Below are 21,452 nucleotides of genomic sequence, written 5' to 3' on the forward strand. Positions count from 1 at the left end.
CAGGGCTTCCCTGGTGGCGCAGTGGTTGAGAGTCCGCCTGCCGATGCAGGGGACACGGGTTCGGGCCCCGTTCCGCGAAGATCCCACATGCCGCGGAGCGGCTAGGCCCGTGAGCCAAGGCCTCTGAGCCTGCGCGTCCGGAGCCTGTGCTCCGCAATGGGAGAGGCCGCAACAGTGTGAGGCCCGCGTACCGTACCGCAAAAAAAAAAAAAAAAAAAAAAAAAAAGAAAAAGAAAAAGAAAAAGAAAAAAATCGCAATATGCAATTGGTCTTTTAATTATTTATCATTTCAGATTTGCTATATTTTAATTACTAATCGATACTTAACAGTGGCTTGAAACACCTTTTTTGTTTCTCCTTGTGTTTAAATATCTTTCAATAAACTAAGTTTTTCAAAAAGAACTTGTGATCTTCTCATAAGGCGAGAAAACCTTTAACTTACCCGTTGGCAAGTAGGATGGTGTAGTAATTACGTCCAGAATTTCGTTTTTTATGGGGTACTTCAAGCCACGGTATTCAGATGGCAAACGGGTCTCACTGAACTAAAGAACCTCTCCCAAAGATGCTGTGATTCTATTTTCCACCCACAGATTCTCGAAATTCACTTTTTCCCCCTGGATGCCACTAGAGGTTGGTGGTTTGAAAAACATACCTGATTTGAATATATTTTTAAAACGATTTGCCTTTATGTTTTTATTTCCCTGCGTTCTAAACCTCCATGCTCTGACGTCTAGTCTACTTTCAGCCCAATCTCCGGGCTGAGTTTCTTTACTCTGCAGCAGGTCAGGAAACCACAACTTGAAAAAAAAACCCCTTATAAAACATCCGGAAATAAGGGGGAAGACTACGACTCCCAGAATGCAGTGCTCCCAGGTCTCGCCGACCCTCCGGCTGCCCAATGAACGGGCTCCGCTAGCATCCTCTCGTCCTATTGGTCAGCTTTCCCGTCAGTAAGGGCGGAGCGGAGAGGGCCCCGGATGGCACATTTCCCGCCACAGCGAGGCGCCGCGCGGAAAACTCGGAGAAGAAGCAGCTCTCGATTGGATACTCTCTAGTTTCGCGTAAGAGGATTCAGCCAATCAGAATGTAAATACCCTACAAGATACCCCACCCCTTCCTTAAGGTTACTTTTGTTGGCGGGAAAAGTTGGGAAGTGTTAGAGCCGGGGCAGGGTCAGCCAGGGGCCCTCAGCACGGCTCCGGTGGCAGAAGTTTCCGTGCGGCGAGCATGGCGGGGACCGTGGTGCTGGACGATGTGGAGCTGAGAGAGGCGCAGAGAGACTACCTGGACTTCCTGGACGACGAGGTGAGAGAGGCGCTGGGTCGCGAGACTAGGGCGCTGGGAGCCTCAGGGCCGCGCATGGGCCGAGGGAGGCCGGGGGCCTCCAGGCTGCGGCTGCGGGGCAGCGGCTCGGGACCTTGCGCCCTAATCTCGTAGCTTTCCTAGAGGCGGAGTCAGTGGTTAAAAGCGATCCTGTGACTTTTTCCCAGGTACAAATGGTGGCCGTTCTCGCGAAAGGCAACAGGTTTCCTCCAAGTGCAAACCAGCTGCAAAGACCACGTTGATCACTCCCTGCTCTCTTAATTTGAGGGGAGGGTGAGGGGAAGGACGGCAGGAAAACGGTAGTGACCCGCCGCATTTTAGGGTCCCCAGGTTTTAGTGACCGACTTCCTAACCGGAGATTTGGCCGCAATCTTTTTCCATATCTAGTGGGTTGCGGAGAAAGAGTATTGGTATGTAGATAAAGGGGGTTTTACATGCAATTTAAGACTGACAGCCGTGGAACGTTGGTAAAAACATCTTGAAGTGTTGATAGTGCTGTTTGTAAATGTAGCTAAGGCTCCCTACTCCTAGGTCCGGATGTAGGAACTCTTTTTATATTATACAGATGGTAGGGAAATGAAATATTTTCATTCCATACAAAATTCTGCAAGGAAAAGTCACTTTGATATGCATATTAAAAGTCCGTTTAATTTACACTTTGACAAAGTTTTTATTTGTTGTCCTCGTAGACTTACGAGCTCGTTTTAATTCCCCATTAAAGGTTGAGAAATGACTGCACACAGGAGAGCCGTTGGTGATAATAGGAATAATATGGACCTTGAGGAAGTCATTATAATTCATACACTGGCCTCTTAGGGCGTATTTGGAATCCGAGGCTAGTGAGTGAAAACGTGGGAGAAATTGGGGTTCAGATGTGCCGCAGAGATGGATATATTTTTCTTGCTGTGAGAGCTGCCTCTGTTTAAAAACATCTGATTTTTGAATTTGTGGCTGCTGTGGCATGCGGTGGCTATTTTGCAGGAAGACCAGGGAATTTATCAAAGCAAAGTTCGGGAGCTGATCAGTGACAACCAGTACCGGTTGATTGTCAACGTGAATGACCTGCGTAGGAAAAACGAGAAAAGGGCTAACCGGTGAGTGGTTGGGGGTCTCCAAGGGCACATCCTGGCCCTGAGTGAGAATGGCTCCCCTCTCTTCCCTGGATTGGAGCAGGCTTCACAGGAGAGGACCTGGATGAAATGTTTTTGACCCTGAAGCCCTTAGTGTCTCACCAGCTCCTATGTTTTTTTACCTCTCTTCCCAAAGTAGGTGGTGGACATTTTCTTCTCAAGAGCTCCTTCTTCCATGTTTAACTGAGTATCATTTCTCCATCATTGAATTAAAAGTTGGCCCTCAGTTCTGATGTATTGTACTGGGCCTTGTAGGATGGCAGGAGAAAGTAGAAGCTAGATTTTGCCGTCAAAGCTTTGATGATCTAAGAATGTCCACTTTTTTTTGAGTTCTGCCCTGTCTGCCTAATGATTCTTTCTCTCGCCCGTCTGCAGCCTCCTGAGCAATGCCTTTGAGGAGCTGGTTGCCTTCCAGCGGGCATTGAAGGATTTTGTGGCCTCCATTGATGCTACATATGCCAAGCAGTATGAGGAGTTCTATATAGGCTTGGAGGGCAGCTTTGGCTCCAAGCATGTCTCTCCCCGGACTCTTACCTCCTGCTTCCTTAGCTGTGTCGTCTGTGTGGAGGGCATTGTCACTAAATGTGAGTGGGCTAAAGTGGGGGACTAACGGAATGGAGGTGGCATAGGCTTGGGGGGCTGGAAGGCAGGAGAGGTGGAGTAGAGTTGGGGAGTTAATGGCTTCAGAAAGGTGGAGCACTGAAATTACGGGGTGAAACTTGGTATTGCAATCAAGTATTGCACAGTAACTAGGGGGACTTTGAGTGACCACCTGTGCCAGCAGAATGATGAAGTTGGCTGAGAGTGGAGGAGTCGTGGCTCTTGGCAGTCTCCTCATTCTGACCGTGAACTCCTACTACTTCTCAGTCAGGATCAGCTGTACTTGAAGTTTTACTTGGATTATGGTGTTGTTCTAGGTATAAAGGTGAATTAATGACAAGTAGTATTGAAATTGCTCAACTAGTTGGAAGAACACAGTATTTGGAGTCATCGTGGGCTTGCCGGGGTTACATCCTCCTTCTCACTGTCTAGTTGGGTGACTTTCCATTCCTATAGGCTCTCTAGTTCGTCCCAAAGTCGTCCGCAGTGTTCACTACTGTCCTGCTACCAAGAAGACCATAGAGCGACATTATTCTGATCTCACCACCCTGGTGGCCTTTCCGTCCAGCTCTGTCTATCCTACCAAGGTGAGGAGAATGAATTGATTGGACCTCTTTAGAGGTTGGGCTCAAAGATGTCTGTTTTAATGCAAGTAGTTGGGTAATATCTGAAGTCTTTCTTCTAGATGTGAATAGGATGAAAAGTAAGGGTTAATTTGAAGGAAAGATTGATTGCTAGTCAGAGTTTAATATGGAAAGTTCACAATTCTTTTCTTTTTTAAAGAAAAAATATTCTTTTTAGAAAACTTGGAAAATTATGGAAGAATTGAAAGAAGGAACAAAAGTCATCTAATGTACGTTGATCTTTTAGCAAAGTTATAGTATCATATGATTTTGTAATCTACTTAGAGTAATATGGAAAAATACTTATGCAGTAATGTTACTCTGAAATCTCTGCAAATATTTTACTGTGGATTTGAGAGAAGGTTGACATGGAGAATGGCTTTAGTCTTGGTGTTCAGATTGGTCTGCATTGAGGATGGTGCGAAGTCTTCTTACTTAGAGACAAGAGAAGATGACTAATACTGATTACTTGATGTCTGAACACATTTTATCTCTGCCTGTCCCTGCCATCAAATTTTAATTGAGAGCGACTGTATCCAAAGGATTGTCGGGCACTGAGGAGGACACAGATGTAAAGAAGACCCAGTCCTTGTCTACAGTTTTATCAACTGGTGGAGGAATCGTAACATATAAACAAGACTGAGTTTCTTAGAATTGTAACTGAGTCATACTTGAGAACTATTTAGTCTATCTCAGGTGAAATGTGAAGCTCAGCGAGCCTCCAGTTAGAACTACTTATGTTCCAGTTAGTGATAGCCCTGAGGACAGGAGCCTGTCTTTTTACTCTCAGGCCAGTTGCATTTCCTCAGTCACCTGGCTCTCTTGTTCATTAAGATCCCTCCTTTCTAGAATTTATTCTCCAGGAATTACTCAGGGGTACTCTGCTGATTGCTGTGGCCAAGCTTCTTTGCTCAGGACCTGAAATACACCAGACCAGGTCTCCTGGAGGTTGTCTAGTGTGGTTCTTAAGAGCATGGGCTTTGGTGGACTGTGGAGAACTTCTTTATCCTCTCCCAGCCTCAGTTTCCTTATTTGTAAAATGTGGAAAATACCAGCTTTGGGGACTGAGTTGTGATGATTACATGAGATAATTTCGTGAAGTTACAGCACAGTGCCTTGCACATAGTAGGCACTCCACAAGTGATAGCTGCTGTGTTTCTAGAAAATTCAACCGGCAAGGAAGTAAAACTTTGAAATGTTTTTTATTGAAGTTTAATATACAGAAAAGCTTACATAAGTGTACAGCTCAGTGAAATTTTACAAGCTCAATATAAAGTCAGCACCTTACTAGTGCTGGAAACGGCACCTTACTAGTGCTCAGAAGTCCCTCTTGAAGCCACACTGCTCTCGAGATCCTGACATCTAGCAGCTTCGAGTACTTTTCCCTGTTTTTGTATTTTATCTAAATGCTCATCTGTGTTGGGCTTCTTTTGTTCAACATATGTTTTTGAGTTTCATCCATGTGTATAGGTGTACTCCATATATTTTCACTGCTGTGTAGTATTCACTCGTGTGGCTATACCACACTTATTTAACCATTCTGTTGATGGCATTAGGATATTTTCTAGATTTTAGCTATTTGGAATAGTGCTGCTGTGAACATTGTAGTGTGTGGCTTTGGGTGAACGTTTGTGTTGGGTATTACCTAGGAGTAGAAATACCGAGTCATAGCATAGGGGAAGTAAGGATCTCAGTATAGATGTTAATACAGCCATGGTCCCTTCTGGCTGTAGATCACCCCTTCCATTAGATGGTTTGTAACTAGAACAGACAGGAATGGAAAAAACTGGAGAAGATATTTGGCGTTTATTGTTCCTGGATACTAATCTCATGCGGTTTATCTACAAATTATATTTGTTTCCTACAACAAACGAATGTGGCATTCTAAGACATGGTCGAGATGACTGCCTCTCTGTGACTTTTCCAGGATGAGGAAAACAATCCCCTTGAGACAGAATACGGCCTTTCTGTCTACAAAGACCACCAGATCATCACCATCCAGGAGATGCCAGAGAAGGCCCCCGCTGGCCAGCTTCCCCGCTCCGTGGACGTCATACTGGATGATGACTTGGTGGACAGAGTGAAGCCCGGTGACCGGGTCCAGGTGGTGGGGACCTACCGCTGCCTTCCTGGAAAGAAGGGAGGCTACACCTCAGGGACCTTCAGGTAGATGGTTCGTCCTGAGGTGTTTGGAATGCTGCTGGCAGAGTACATTCTGGTAGCAATCTTTCTCCAGTTTGCCATCTTCCCCAGAGTTACATTGGACTGGTGAAACACTCTACCTGCCTGGGAGATAAAACTCGCCATACTGTCTTATGCTAGAAGTGGGAGTTACTGGTCATATATTACAGCCTCCTGGCTTACCTGGGGGTTTCTTGCATGTTCCCACCTCCCTCCCATACACTGTCCCAAGCTCTGTGGGTCAGCAGGAGGTAAATTCCCAGGGTGAGGCACCATCAACATATTTGTGTCATAGATGAAGAGAATCAGTGGTTGAATTCGGAACAGCTTTGCTTCTCTGTTTTTTCTTTTCTTTATTTTTTTCTGATTTGCTGTTCTAGGTTAGGAGCCTAAGAAGGCTTTGGTGTTAGGAATTGAAAATAGCCTCTTACTGTCCTCTCTGTCCCAGGACTGTCCTGATTGCCTGTAACGTGAAGCATATGAGCAAGGACGTTCAGCCTTCCTTCTCTGCTGAGGACATAGCCAAGATCAAGAAGTTCAGTAAAACCCGTTCCAAGGTGTGGCGTCCTTTGAGGATTTGAGGGTGGAGATGGATTTGTTAGGGTCATATTTGGGCATGGCCATCTTTGTACTGCATCAGGAGGAAGGTCAAGGCTTTTTCTCTGAAGTATTTGGTGCCAGCTTCTAGTTTTGAGTCAGCATGCAAAAGGGTGTTTTTGCTGTTTTTCTTTAATATTTCTGTTGTGCTACCTGCTAAGTGAACCTAATACAAATATTAGGAGTTAGAATGTTAGTGTACCAAGGAGTCTATATGGAATACACCAGTGATACATTGTTACTTAAAGATAAAATATGTTTTGTTTTGTTTTTTTTTTTGTGGTACGCGGGCCTCTCACTGTTGTGGCCTCTCCCATTGCGGAGCACAGGCTCCGGATGCGCAGGCTCAGCGGCCATGGCTCACGGGCCCAGCCGCTCCGCGGCATGTGGGATCTTCCCGGACCAGGGCACGAACCCGTGTCCCCTGCATCGGCAGGCGGGCTCTCAACCACTGCGCCACCAGGGAAGCCCTTAAAATATGTTATTTTTGTTCTCTATTTTTCTTTAAAAAATTTCTCCTTTCAAAGACAGAATGTTCACATTCAGAATTGAACAAAATCTATGCATGTGTGACAGAGGTTACTGCTGAAGCACAATACATAGTCTTATTAAAACTAAAATGTTTTGAGCCTGGAAGCACTTTTTTTCCTAAACATTAAAGCTCTGAGCAGGTTTTGGAATCCAGGCTTCCTCTGTGTCTGTTCTGATAATGCTCTGATCGGTGTGAAAGTCTTAGAGAAGAAGCTTTTACAGTTAAGAACAGTGTATTTCTTCAACCATCTTCTGTGGGCTGAAGTGAGTTCATCCAACCCCATGGAGGCTCCTTAGGCTTTTCACTCCGTGGTGGTTCTTCCTCCAGGATATCTTTGACCAGCTGGCCAGGTCGCTGGCCCCCAGCATCCATGGGCATGACTATGTCAAAAAGGCAATCCTCTGCTTGCTCTTGGGAGGAGTGGAACGAGACCTAGAGAATGGCAGCCACATCCGTGGGGACATCAATATCCTTCTAATAGGTATGGTGTTGGGGATTTTAGTCTCCTGGTCTCCCCCTGTGGGGTGTGGTTGCAGGAATCTATCATCTGTCAAATTGTGTGTCTGTAGCTGGCTGTGTTTCAGTCCCATCAAAGGGCAAAAGTCTAAAATGAATTTTTAAAATTATTTTTATTATTTCTGGGGTTCCTGATTTATAATGTCTAAAATATATTCTTCTGTGAATGGTAAAGGGAAAGGGAAAGAAATAATATTAACAACCTGTTACTATACATTTCTATTGTGTCAAGAGCTGTGCTAGAAAAGCAGCACTTGCTGGGGGGCAGGGGAGTTTCCAAGAATCACTGCTGCCCCGTCCCATTACAGGAGACCCATCGGTCGCCAAGTCCCAGCTTCTGCGGTACGTACTGTGTACCGCACCTCGGGCCATCCCCACCACTGGCCGGGGCTCGTCTGGAGTGGGTCTCACGGCCGCTGTCACCACAGACCAGGAAACAGGTATGGGTGGAAGGGTCCTTGGCAGAGGTCCAGCAGTGAGATGAGCATAGATGGTTTGAGCTTGCTCCAGGCGCTGGCCTGTATTGGGAAGATACACTTGAGAGGTTAGTGTGGGCCAGATTGGAGAGGACCAAGTATCTGGCAACAATGGGTGAATTATTGAAATGTTTGGGTGGCCCTCTAGTGACAAGAATGTCTCCTGGAAGGCTGTTGGAAAGAGCTGTGAAGGAGCAACTTTTGACATTTGAAGGGAAATAAAAAAGAAGATTGTGCTGCTTTATACGTTAGAGGAAGGGATTTGAAGACCAGTGAAAAGAGAACAGAGATCTAGTTGGGAAATGGCTTGAAGATGAGGATAAAGAGAGGAAATCTGTGAAGGAAGTGTGTTGGAGGCTAGCTGCTTAGATATCAAAGTGGGACAAGGAATACTGTTCAGATACGAGCTTCCTCAGGGCTTCCTCTGAGTCTAGGTGCTGACACCTCTTAACTACACTCTCGTTCTCATGTATGGCAGTGCGAGGTGCTTAGGAAGGAGACTGACATCTAGTCCCGTCCCCTACAACCTGGATGGTAGTGTGTGTTTTTCCCTCCCCACCTACCAGGGGAGCGGCGTCTGGAGGCGGGGGCCATGGTCCTGGCTGACCGAGGCGTGGTTTGCATCGATGAGTTTGACAAGATGTCTGACATGGACCGCACGGCCATCCACGAGGTGATGGAGCAGGGCCGAGTCACCATTGCCAAGGCCGGCATCCACGCTCGGCTTAACGCCCGCTGCAGTGTTCTGGCAGCCGCCAACCCCGTCTACGGCAGGGTGAGTGAGATCAGGCACTCAACTGTTGTCCTCACCTTCATTTGGTTTTGCTGAGTGACTGGGCTGCAAAGTTTATTCCAGGTGACCTGGGGAGCAACAGGCCACAAACCAAAGTAAGCTTGTCATCTTGTTACTGTCCTTGGTTTAGGGCAGTGGTTCCTCACCCGTTCATCCATGTCAGAATCCCCTGGAAAGTTATTTATTTAAAATAAGTTTTTAAAAATACAAAGAAGAAAACAAAAGTGACCTGCAGCCTCACAACCCAGGTAACCTACATTGACACTGAGATAAAAGTACTGCATGCAGATGGTCGGAGGATTTATGAACAGAGCAGAGAGATATAATAAGGAAATTAATAGCCTGCCTTCTCTCTCCTGTTCCTTTCCCAAGAGATGACCACTGACAGCTCTTGAGTGTTTCAGGAAACAAAAACTTTAGCATGAAAAGAAAAACAAAAAAACAAACTTTAGCATGTGCCAGTAAATACACTATCTCCTTGTTAAGAATTAATCTATTTATCTTTGTTTTTTAGTATGACTATGATGTGCTTAGGTGTAATCTTTTATATTTATCCAGCTTCGGGTTTGCTGAGTTTAGGGGTTTTGTTTTTGTTTTCTTTTAAGCAGCTGTCTAGTATTCCATTGTATGGACTTATAATAATTTGTTTAACCAGTCTCCAAATGATGGGCATTTGGTGTTTTCCCTTTCTCCTCTGTTATTATGAATGAAACTGTAGTGAACATCCCTTTATGTGCATTTTGTTAAGCATTTGGGAATGAATACTTAGCAATGGAATCACTGGATTAGCAGTTACATGCATTTTTATGGTAGAGATTGCCAAATTGCCCCTTTTAAAGATTGTACCATTATAATACTATTAACTAATACTTACAGATGCTTTATATTTATTAACTCCTTTCACTCTCACAATAACCTTGTGAGGTAGGTATTATCCTCATTTTACAGATGAGAAAATGAAGGCATAAAAGGTTAAGTAACTCGCTCAAGAGTCACAAGCTAGAAAATGGCAGAGAGGATTCGAACCCAGAGCCCATGCTGTGCTCTGACAATTTATGATCCCGCAGTGAATGAGAATACCTGTTTTGCTGGCATTTTTTAAACATACAGGTGCCTAGTCGCCAGCCCAGAGTTTCTGAATCCAAATCTCTGGGTTGGGGCTCTTGGCAGCTATGGTTTAGAAAGGCTCCGTAGGTTAGTTCTAATGCATAGTGTGGGTTGAGAATCATACAGTTTTAGATTAATGGTAACACGTGTTACGTCATTCTGAAGAATTTCTCTGGGGAACATAGGGAGAAGATGGCAGGTCCTGGAATGTGAACGTGGCCAGAATCGTTAATGTTACCTACGAGGTTGTCAGGCCTCTGACTGACGTGGGGAGGCGTCAGCTCGTAGGCCCGGGAGTTGAAAGATAAGGGTATAGGCGTTCTTGAGTCCCAGGAAAACCTCCCTTGATCCTTAAGACATTATGGTTTATAGATTTTCACGCGTTTTTGTTGAGACTTTACCCAGTACCTTCTGAGTAAGGAAGCCAGAGGCTCCAGGTGTTTCTGGCTTAGCCAGCTTGTCATGTCTTCATAATAGGTAGGGAAGAGGGACTCATCTTCCAGAGCTAGTCCTGCCTCGGATTGAGGAGCAGAGTGAAGCTTGGGGAGGAGAAGGCTGATTTTGAGACCCACAGTCAGCTTGCTAGAGGCACCGGAGCGAGGAGGTGGGGCTCTGTTTACCTGGAAGGAAGGGCGTGGGGCTCTGAGCTTGCTCAGGTCAGCTGAGCGTCAGAGGAGGGCTGCACATAGAGGAAATGAATTCAGTTTCTTAGAAGCTTGGAAACGCTTTACATCTTCACTGCTTATTCGCTTTGCGTTTGAAGGTCTGGTCTTCTGTTCTCACTCACCTAGCCGATCCGGCCTCCTTGTTCTTCCTTCCCATTGATGTTGTCTCCACTCTCCTTTTTTCTCGTGTTCCCCACCCAGTACGATCAGTACAAGACCCCCATGGAGAACATCGGACTGCAGGACTCACTGCTGTCCCGATTCGACCTTCTCTTCATCATGCTGGATCAGATGGATCCTGAGCAGGATCGGGAGATCTCAGACCACGTCCTCAGAATGCACCGCTACCGGGCACCCGGCGAGCAGGATGGTGACGGTGAGGCCGGGGGAAGAGGAAGCCTGACTGAGGGGAGGGCACCTAGACACAGGCTGCGCTCTCAGACCCAGCCTGGCGTTGGTGGGCGTGGTAGCGTCTGGGGTGATGTGGAAGGTGCCCTCGCCTCCCTGGTTCCTACGGTGTGTCTCTTGTCCATTTCAGGGTCTGGGAACACCTTTGAGCCTCTTCTGTGGGCCAGGTGGTTCTGCCTCCTTATTTGTGGGGCTCACGTGTTTGCTTCCTTCTGGGTCCTTGCTTTGAGAGTCTTGTATCTCTTCAGAAGAAGCGATTTCCCCTGGGTTCAGCTCTTTCTTATTCTTTCTCCTGACTTGGTTTTCCAGCTATGCCTCTAGGGAGTGCCGTGGATATCCTGGCCACGGAGGATCCCAACTTTAGCCAGGAAGACCAGCAGGCCACCCAGATCTACGAGAAGCATGATAGCCTTCTGCATGGGGCCAAGAAAAAGAAGTGAGCATTCTTCACACCTCTTCCTAGAGGGAACCTGAGATTTGTGTAGAACATGTTTATATGTGCTGTCCAGGCCAAGATCATGCTTGGGGTCGTAATCATGGGGGCCTGTTTTCTCTTCTGGATCCACAGATGCACCCTTTTTCATGGCCACTTGCCGTGTGAATGTTCGTGGGTGATCAAGCTTAGGTTCTGGTCTTTTCCTAAAATGGAAGGCTTTGACGCCCACCTAACTGATGGTGGGTGTGTCATGTTACCCGTGTACGTGAAGTGTTGCACAAGTCTCGTGGCCATTCGTGGTGAGCTTTTGTTGAAGGGGCAGTAGATCGCAAGCACTGGAAAGGTTGCAAGTGGATTTGGATAAAGGAGACTTGTGCTCAGTGCCTGACATGTGAGATCCCATTCCTCTATTTTTGGCCTTGGTGCAGTCGGAAGCATAGTGTAATCTTCAAACCTATTGGTTTAAGAATGTGGAATTTGGAGACAGAAAATGAAATTTGAGTCCACTTAAGATTCTCTGAGCCATAGTTTTCCCACTGATAAAATAGGACAGATAACACCTACACTTCATACCTAAACTACCTACTTCACAAGTAATACCTAAGTAACACCATAGAATTAAATAAAAGTATGTGAGAGGGTCTTGTACATGTTGTGTATGAATGGGGTTTGTGACACTGGGTTCCAGGCTGTATCTCTGCTCTGTCACGTGACCTTGACTTCCCTGAGGAGGGGCAAGGCTACGACCCCAGGCAGGTGCTGGGCTGTGGCAGGGGAGTGAAATTTGCCGTGTGCGGGTCCAGGGAGAAGATGGTGAGTGCAGCTTTCATGAGGAAATACATCCACGTGGCCAAAATCATCAAGCCCATCCTGACGCAGGAGTCGGCCGCCTACATCGCAGAGGAGTACTCATGCCTGCGCAGCCAGGACAGCATGGGCTTGGACACTGCCAGGGTGAGCCTGCCTGTGGGATGGTGACCGGAGGGTGACCGGAGCCCCTCAGGGTGAGGCTGGGGAGGGAGTCCCCGCTCCCTGGGAGCATTGGAAGCATTTTAACTGAGTGATTCCTTACCTTTTTCTTTCTGGCCTGAAGGGCTTCCTGTTACGCTACTGTAATCATTTCCTTTTACAAAGGAAAATGCAATGTGAACCCCAGAGCTAACGTGTTTCTCATGAGTTCAGATGACATTGGCCTCCAGAAGCTGTGATTTATTCAGCAAATATGTGGGACTTCCCTGGTGGTCCAGTGGTTAAGACTCCGCGCTTCCACTGCAGGGGGCACGGGTTCGATCCCTGGTTGGGGAACTAAGATCCCTCGAGCCGTGCGGCACGGCCAAAAAAAGAAAAAAACATTCAGCAAACGTGAGCGACTTCTAGGAACTGAATGAGTCTCTGTTCTTACGTGCAGTCCCCCAAGAGCTCAGTCCTGGGCCCGGGAGGCAGAAAGTAGATGAAAAGGTCATATATACCTATAATTATATACCACAGTGTAGTACCCAAAGGGGAATGAATGTGAAAGACAGTTGGGGTGTAGATGCAGAAGCTGTTAATTTTTCCTTTAGACTTTCCAGAAGGGATATGAATGTCAGGGAAGGATTCCCAAAGGGTATGATATTTGGGCTGGACTTCGAAAAAAAATTAGGAGTTGCGTAGCCATGATGATCATCCAAGGCTATTTCTAGAAACCTAATACACCTGCCCGTGAATTTATCGAAGTCTTTTGGGGCAGTGTAGTTTATATAGGTAGGATTTCACAGCAGAAAGACCCAGGTCCCAAACCATCATGATGTGATAGAGGCATAGAGTCTTGGATTCAGACATGACCCCAGATCATCTATTCCAGACTTACACCCAGACAAGCATTCCATCTTCTGGAATTCCTGCTGGGACTTCCTTGACACCTCCAGTGACAGCATGCCTGCATTGAAATCACTGCATTGAATCACTACATTGAATCACTGCATTGAAATGTTAGAATATTCTTCTATTTATTGAGCTTAAACCTGCTTCTCCATGACTTCTACCCCTGGGCCTTAATTTTGTTTTCTGGAGACTGTGTATGACTTATTTTCTTCAGATTAAACAGCCCCCTGTCTTTTTAATTGTTTTTCCTGTCACATGAACATGTTCCAGTGTGTCAAAGGCCCTCTCACTGAATACAGTACACTATCTTAGTTGTGGTCTTAGTGGGGTTGGTAAATCTCTCAGTTTGGGCTCTGTAGTTCTGCTCGTGTAGGCTAGGATTTCATCAGCTTTAGGTTATTCAAGAATTGGAGTTTACGATGGAATGTATAAGCTACATACTCTGGTAGCTTTCTAAATCATTAAAAAAATTGGTGAATTTATTTAAATATGAATGTATTTGTTTTTGAATGTCAGATTGGTTGTAAGTGATCATTTAGAAAACTAGAAAGCAGAAGTGACCAGATACATCCCTGAAGCATCATAGGATGGGGGACGGGAGGTGTGGTGGAAAGACCAGCCCTGGGCTCTGACCCCAGGGCTTCAGTAACGTTTGCAACTTGTGCACATCCTTTCACCTCCCAGGTCGCAGTTTTTCAACCCATAAAATGAGAAGGTTGGATAATGTCAGGGCTGCTTACCTAGGAGGGCACATCAGAATCATCTGAAACTTTTTTTGTTTTGGCTGCACTGCACGGCTTGTGGGATCTTAGTTCCCCGACCAGAGATTGAATCCGTGCCCTAGGCAGTGGAAGTGTGGAGTCCTAACCACTGGACCAACAGGGAATGAATTCTTAAACCAGACATTCTGATCCATTAGACCAGGGATGCCTTTCAGACAATAGCATTTTAAAAAGATGAACCCTCCACCACCCTTCACCACCCCGTTTGGGATAACACCCACCCCTTTGGGAACCACTTGATAAGAACATGTCAGAATTCTGCTTCTCCTCTGGACCTAGGTGGGTTTACCCAACTTTAGAAAGTTTGTCCTCAGATAACCTCTCTCACACCCCCACGTAGTGTGACATTAGACAAATTATTGGAAGCTCTTCGAGTCCCATTTTCCTCATCTCTAAAGCTGCTCCAGGTTATTAAGGCCGTTGACTGACACAGTGAACATAAAAGCGGGATCCTGGCGCGTTGCAGGCCTGCGGCAAAGGTTCTTCCTCACTTTCCTCTCCAGCTGTAAGATGCTGGATGGTTTTCTTCCCCATTCACCTCGTTCTCCCTCCCTCAGCCCTCAGTCATGTTTCCTTGGTTGTTTTTATCTTTCTGAATTTTACGTACTTTTTTCTGGCTCCATGGGTTGGTTTTTCCAGAGTTTTTCTGGTGGAGTCTTTCCCTCTCTGTGCGGTGGGAGTGACGGGCATGACCGGCATGCCGTGGGGGGATCCTGGATGAGTGGGCCCCTTTGTCTTCTCTCCCAGACGTCTCCAGTGACAGCCCGGACACTGGAAACTCTGATTCGATTGGCCACGGCCCACGCCAAGGCCCGCATGAGCAAGACCGTGGACATGCAGGACGCAGAAGTGGCTGTGGAGCTGGTCCAGTACGCTTACTTCAAGAAGGTGAGCATCCAGGTGCTGGGCCTGAGGCTCCTCTGAATGAATTGTCGGAGCTCGTGCCTCACAGCCGTGCACGGTTGACACCTGTATCTGGGTTGTTGGCAGAAAGCAGCGTCTTTCCACTGGCCTCCCCCTGACTTAATCTCTTTGCTAGCATGGGGGTTGTCTTAAATTTAAACTGAACACCTGATCTATAAAGAAATGAATTGTTTTTCACTTAACCATTATGGGATAGACTTTTTTCCATTCATTTCTGTATTCAGTGAACGCTCCTTGAGCACATACTGTGAGAAGGGTATGGCACCCAGCTTCCAGCAGCTTTAAGGATGGGTCGCAGCCAACCCCCTGCCCCTGGTCCTGGACTCAGGAATGAGAGAGTCCAGGTCATCAGACCCAGGGAGTCACTGCTATCGATGGTGCAGGAGGGACTGTTCTTTACTCAGTCCCCGGCATCTGTGACCCTCCTGCACACCCACGTGTGGCTTGGTGTCCTAGGTTCTCGAGAAGGAGAAGAAACGTAAGAAGCAAAGTGAGGATGAATCGGAGACAGAAGATGAAGTGGAGAAAAGCCAGGAAGGCCAAGAGCAGAAGAGGAAGAGGTCGGATGAGGCACCGAGGAAGGAGATGAAAGACTTAGATTAGGGCTGGGGAGGGGCGGAGGGGGGCAAGGCTGCGGGGAGGGGTGACCAGGCCAGTGCTGCAGTGAGTCAGAGGGTGAAGGTGACTCGAGCAGAGAGGGTGACAGCCCCCTTTGTCTTCGGTGTGAAGCTTTTGGCCTCTTTCCTGCTAGGGAAGTGCTAAGTAGAGGAGCAGTAACCCGCTCAGAGGCTGTTGAGTCCACATTTCAGAAGTCTCTCCTCCAGGTTATCTTTTCCTCTCACACCTGTGGTTGAATTTATGAGGGTGGACGACAGAGAAGAGCGTTGGGAAGCAGGGCCTGCTCGTGCTCTAGTCCAGAGACGTTTGGTCTCTTTCAGAAAAGGTAGCAGTTTGTACAGGCCTGGGCCTAGTGTTCCATTTGGACTGTATGTAGATGGTTCTCTGTGGTCAGAGGTGCAGGACGGAGCTCACCAAAGTCCGTCCCCTAACTGCTGTGGGCATTTTAGGAGGAAGACCCGTCACTCGGCTGCCAAGGATGGGGACTCCTATGACCCCTACGACTTCAGCGACACGGAGAAGGAGATGCCTCAGGGTAAGCGAGCGGCCCCTAGTGCTACGAGGTGGTCCCTGACTGCTGAACCTTCAGTGCTCTGCCTGTTGCGTTTGCTGGTGGGCTCCCAGTGGGCTCCCCACTTGGGACCCTGTGTCTAAGAGGTCTGTCCACGAGAATCCCAGGAAACTCAGTCAGAACTTTGGAAATAAGCTTTGCCCCCTTGTCTGCTTCCTCCCCGGTGAACTGTGCTCCTTGCCAAGCCTGGTGTGAGCGTCCCAGATCCCGTGTGCTGAGGGTCCCCCGTCTGACTTGAGGCCTTTCTCCCTGCCTGCCCTGGCTGGCCCCCGAGGGCCCCAGGAGTGAGTGTTGCAGGCTCATGAGGGCGGGGTTGGAGAGGGGCCCCTGGGCTCTGTGGACATGGCTTCACCTTGTCGTCCTCCCGCTCTCTGCCACCCTTTCCCCCTCAAGTGCACACTCCAAAGGCGACAGACTCACAGGAGACCAAGGAGTCCCAGAAGGCGGAGTTGAGTGAATCCAGGTGAGGAGGGAAGACCTCTCCCCGGGATGGTAGGAAAACTGTTATCAACGGAGCTCAGAACTAGAGGCCCGAGGGTTTTTAGAACAGTTTCTATTCTGTTGACAATTTCAAACTTGAAAAAAGTTGCAAAAATAGTGTAAAGAATTCTTTACACTCTTTACTCAGAATCCCCAGTTGTTTATGTTTTACCATTTGCTTTATAAATAATTCTCTCTGTGGGAATTTTAAATCAATACCCTTGTGAGTTCAGGAAGAAGGGTCGTAGAGCAAGGACAAGTTGTGTCTCACTGTAACCTTGGGTTCCTCTCAGTAGGAGATATATATATATATATATATATATTTTTTTTTTTCCTCCTCACTGAACTGTTGTCATTTGTTTTGAGATAAAGAATTTTTACCACTAGAGGTTCAGAAACAGTTTTATCTATAAATTTTATGTTTCCTGGATTTCAAAGTAAGTCCACGGCTAAGGTTTGCTGTTTTCTTTTAACACCTTAACAGACTCAACACAGTGTCTTCACTGAAAAAAGTTTGAACAAATTGAAAAGTATTTAGGAAAAAACATTAAGATCAAGTATAATTCCATCCTCCAGGACAACCATTGAACTACACTTTTTTTTTTTTTTGCGGTAAGCGGGTCCCTCACTGTTGTGGCTTCTCCCGTTGCGGAGCACAGGCTCTGGACGCGCAGGCTCAGTGGCCACGGCTCACGGGCCCAGCCGCTCCGCGGCACGTGGGATCTTCCCGGACCGGGGCACGAACCCGTGTCCCCTGCATCAGCAGGCGGACTCTCAACCACTGCGCCACCAGGGAAGCCCCATTGAACTATATCTTAAAGCACTTTCTGAATCAGCACATGGAGATCTCTTTTCAATGACTGCAGGGTTTCCATAGTATGGATGTGTAAATTTTTATTTTTGTTTTCTAATGGTGGACATTTACCCTTCTTAAGACTGCTGTTGACAGTAAAACATTCTTAACATTTATCACTGTGCAGTGGCGGGGGAAGAGCTGTGGGGTTAGCTTCTAGGAATGGATTCCTGGGGTCAAAGGAGATGCACTTTAAAATTGTAGTACATGTGACTAATTCGCCTCCCAAAGATGCCATCCAAGTTTGCGTTTCTGCTGATGGTATATGGACGCCAGTTTCGCACATGCTCAGAGGCCTCTGGTTTTTAAAATGCTGTTATTTCTCACTGTGCAGGAAGCTCTGTACTACAACAACTTAGCTTTAAGGGGGAAGCTTGGGCGTGGAGCAGCCATCCGGGGCAGGCTGTGCAGTTGGAGGATGCCTGTGCTGATGGACCCCAGCATTGATCTGGCCTGAGAGCACGTGGGCCACTTCCTGCTCCTTCACCCTGTCTCTCCTGTCCTGGGCAGGTTGAAGGCCTTCAAGGCGGCCCTCCTGGAGGTGTTCCAGGAAGCTCACGCACAGTCGGTGGGCATGAATCGCCTCACAGAATCCATCAGTCGGGACAACGAAGAGCCCTTCTCCTCTGCGGAGATCCAGGCTGCGCTGAGCAGGATGCAGGATGACAACCAGGTCATGGTCTCCGAGGGCATCGTCTTCCTCATCTGAGGTCCCTCGTCTGTGGACGGTGGGGTTCGGCCAAGAAAGTTTCTTCCCATTTCCTCCTCCCCATCCCCCCAGCCTATGTGTTCATTCCCTGAATGTCAGTGTTGAATGGAACTGAAGTGGAGGACGGATGACCAAGCGGAGGCAGGGCTTGGTGGAAGCCTGGGGATGGGTCATGAAAGCTGCTTCAGGGTTAAGAGAAGAAGAAGGTGGGCAGGACGAAGATGATGCATCTTCACTGCAAGAGACTGGACCACACTCCTCACGGCCCCTCCCCAAACAAGCCACACCATTGTTCGCTGTAGGTAACATGACTTCTGAGTATTTTGGGGGGCACAGCTGGTTTCTGTTCATCCTTTCTGTGTTGGCTTTTTATCCCCCCACCCCCGAGCACTTTGGTCTAGAACAGACTTTGGGTGTTTCTGTGCTGATGGAGAGAAGCTCTGAGGCAAGTCCTAAGGCCAAGAAAGCTTGCTTTGCAGTAGCACTAGTTGACTTATACGTACTTTTGACTCAAATATCCAAGACGTTGAATAAACTTACCCATTGTGACCTTAATACTGTGTGATTTTATGGACATATTTAATTGTGGTTTTTTTTCCTTGAAAGCTCCGCCCTGCGGGATGGGCTGCCCGCGTTTCGACTGAGTCACCACAAGGTGGCAGCAGGCAACTGCACTCTGGGGCCTCGGCCTTCTATGGGCAGATTTCTTCCTCAGGGATGCCAGCATTTATTGGTTAAAGCTGCAAACCCAAACAGCCGCAGGAGGCCAGTGAGTGAAAGTCCAGGAGAGTTGACCTTTTGCCAGGCTTTTCTGAGCAGGAATCAAAGCCCCTTCATGGAGAAATAATACCCAATACATCGGATGCCTCAAAATCATGTGAATTCTTGCCCGTTAAGAGATCCCCTTACAGGAGCGTTATGAAGCGTTTTTGTTTTTAAAGATTTTTTTTGATGTGGACCATTTTTAAAGTCTTTATTGAATTTGCTACAGTATTGCTTCTGTTTTATGTTTTGTTTTTTTGGCTGAGAGGCATGTGGGATCTTAGCTCCCTGACCAGAGATGGAACCTGCACCCCCTGCCTTGGAAGGCGAAGTCTTAACCCCCCAGACCGCCAAGGAAGTCCCTTTATGAAACCTCTTAACACCTGTTGTCCAGCCCTTAGGGTTTGTTAGTTTGTTTGCACAGAAGTTTGTGGAGGGGCCAGGGCGGGACTTCTATCCTCTGTATGGTTTAGGTAGCTTCTGAAGAACTTTTGAGGTTACTTAAATAGAAAGAAAAAAAGTGTGACTTGATGACGGGCCTGGGTCACATGGATTGGAACTGCTCTGAGGAGAGGCTGTGCAGGTTCCCAGCCCTAAGATCCGGGAGCTGCTTCCTCCCCCTTGTCGCTGCCCGTTACCCTGAGGCCGTGAGGCAGTAGGTGAGAGTTCAGGGTCATCTTCCTGGTTTTTCCACAGATGTGAAATCCAAGTCCTGTTGGGAGAGCTCTAGAGAGTACAGTCCAAGGAGCGGGCAGTGGTGCCAGCGGAGGAACTGGACGCAATTGCACACCGGCAGCGAGTCCTGCGTTGTGCTGGGTGCAAATGGAGGACCTGATGCTCTGGAGACCTCCAGGCGGGGGTATATATACATCTAATGTGTCAGTGAAAAGTTGAAAACTACGAAATATGATTTATATGCCAAAGGAGAGTGCACACAGTGAGAGCGGAAGGAACTGAGGGGCCATGAGGGAGGCTATCAGGAAGAGGCGGGAGCTTCCGATGGGGTGCTGTAGGAAGAAGAGCTAGGGGCTTTTAGGGTCCCCTCAGATGAGCATTTCCTTATTGAAAGGCTAAACGCTTTGTCAATAGGACTTTTGTCCTCTCTCCTTCACACCTGAAGAAACTGAGGCACAGGGTGGGAGAGTAATTAGGTGCACACCGGATTCAGCAACAGCTGTAATGCCACGTTTAGCCACAAGAACGGAAGGTAGCACAGTGTATTCAGTCGTCAAAAGGGATGTCAATTGTACTAAATAACCTGACTCTTAGGAACTCAGTGAATCTTCACGTTGACCTTCCAAAAACTTGTGTGTGTTGTTTCCCAACTTAAGCAACATAAGAAGGTTGCTAAGCATTTAAAGGAAATATTCCTACTCATTGTCCAGAGGCCCCCTCTTCCTGCTGCAGGGACATGAATGAGGCTGCTGGGCAGGGGTGAACTGGTCTGCGGGTCAGTGCCCCCTGAGGGCATCACTGTGGCTTCGCAGAGATCACGATGGTGGCCCCGATTCACCGGAAAAAAAAAAAAACACGCTTCCTTATCCACGTGCTTCCTTCCAAAAGAGAAGTCTGTTTCCATTTAGGTTTGCCATCTGAAAGAGTTCAAATAATTTGTGGGGCTTTGAGAAATCAGTTGTATCTTGAAAAATTTTATGCTTATTCTTTAACCCTCCTGGATAAATGAAGTGTCAGTATGAGAGAGTTGTCAAAACAGACAATTGGTAAGTGTGGCTGGAATCTAGGTCCTCTGCCGCTTACCAAATAACTTCAAGTGTTGAACTGCTGGCTAATTCATCTGTAAAATGGGGATAATTCCTGCCTTTGCAGGGTGCTTGTGAGGTGACTGAGGGCAGCTGGTAGGTGCTAGCCGGCAGGGAAATACTCCATGGTACTGCCATTATCACCTCAAATTCCTGGTTTCACTAAAACAAAGTGATTCTTTTTTTTTTTTTTTTCTCAAAGTGATTCATTTTGATGTGTTTTAAAAAGCCCACAATCCTTTGATCAAAACCATTTAAAACGATTTCCCTGTGTTGAATCCCCAAGCTCGGTCCCTTTCCCTGCCTTTCCACGCTTTCCTCGATGGTCCCTGTGGCTCTGACTCAGGCCCGTCTTGCAGGGAGGACCCCTGCCTCGGCTTGTGACAATGGGCTCTTGAGCCGTCTCCCAGGGACAGAAGCCTGCCCCGGGTGGGCAGTGTCACCTCAGGCCTCAGAAGAGCCCTGCAAGGTTAGGTCATCAGGACAACAAGGAGGAGGAAGAAAAAGGAGAAGGGGGGCTTCCCTGGTGGCGCAGTGGTTGAGAGTCCGCCTGCCAATGCAGGGGACACGGGTTCGTGCCCCGGTCCGGGAAGATCCCACATGCCGCGGAGCATGTGGGTCCGTGAGCCATGGCCGCTTGGGCCTGCGCGTCCGGAGCCTGTGCTCCGCAATGGGAGAGGCCACAACAGTGAGAGGCCCGCGTACCGCAAAAAAAAAAGAAAAAAAGAGGAGAAGGGCTCCCC

The 21,452-nt window shown here is 47.6% G+C and overlaps 1 protein-coding gene across 1 annotated transcript; it reads left to right on the forward strand.

Moving 5' to 3' along the window:
* The first annotated feature begins 1,043 nt into the window (after positions 1-1,043).
* MCM3 (minichromosome maintenance complex component 3) lies at positions 1,044-18,744 on the forward strand. The gene is made up of 17 exons (XM_029243976.1): positions 1,044-1,305; positions 2,305-2,417; positions 2,829-3,037; positions 3,510-3,640; positions 5,604-5,842; positions 6,306-6,414; positions 7,314-7,467; positions 7,811-7,942; positions 8,545-8,753; positions 10,745-10,919; positions 11,261-11,387; positions 12,191-12,341; positions 14,780-14,920; positions 15,413-15,516; positions 16,024-16,109; positions 16,539-16,608; positions 17,989-18,744. Exons 1-17 carry the CDS (start codon positions 1,228-1,230, stop codon positions 18,185-18,187), a joined length of 2,427 nt encoding a protein of 808 aa, XP_029099809.1. The 5' UTR covers positions 1,044-1,227; the 3' UTR covers positions 18,188-18,744.
* Positions 18,745-21,452: the final 2,708 nt, after the last annotated feature.

The sequence above is a fragment of the Monodon monoceros genome, unplaced genomic scaffold, assembly GCF_005190385.1.
Source record: "Monodon monoceros isolate NGI ecotype Baffin Bay Population unplaced genomic scaffold, NGI_Narwhal_1 Super_Scaffold_3, whole genome shotgun sequence".
NCBI classification, from domain to species: Eukaryota; Metazoa; Chordata; class Mammalia; order Artiodactyla; family Monodontidae; genus Monodon; species Monodon monoceros.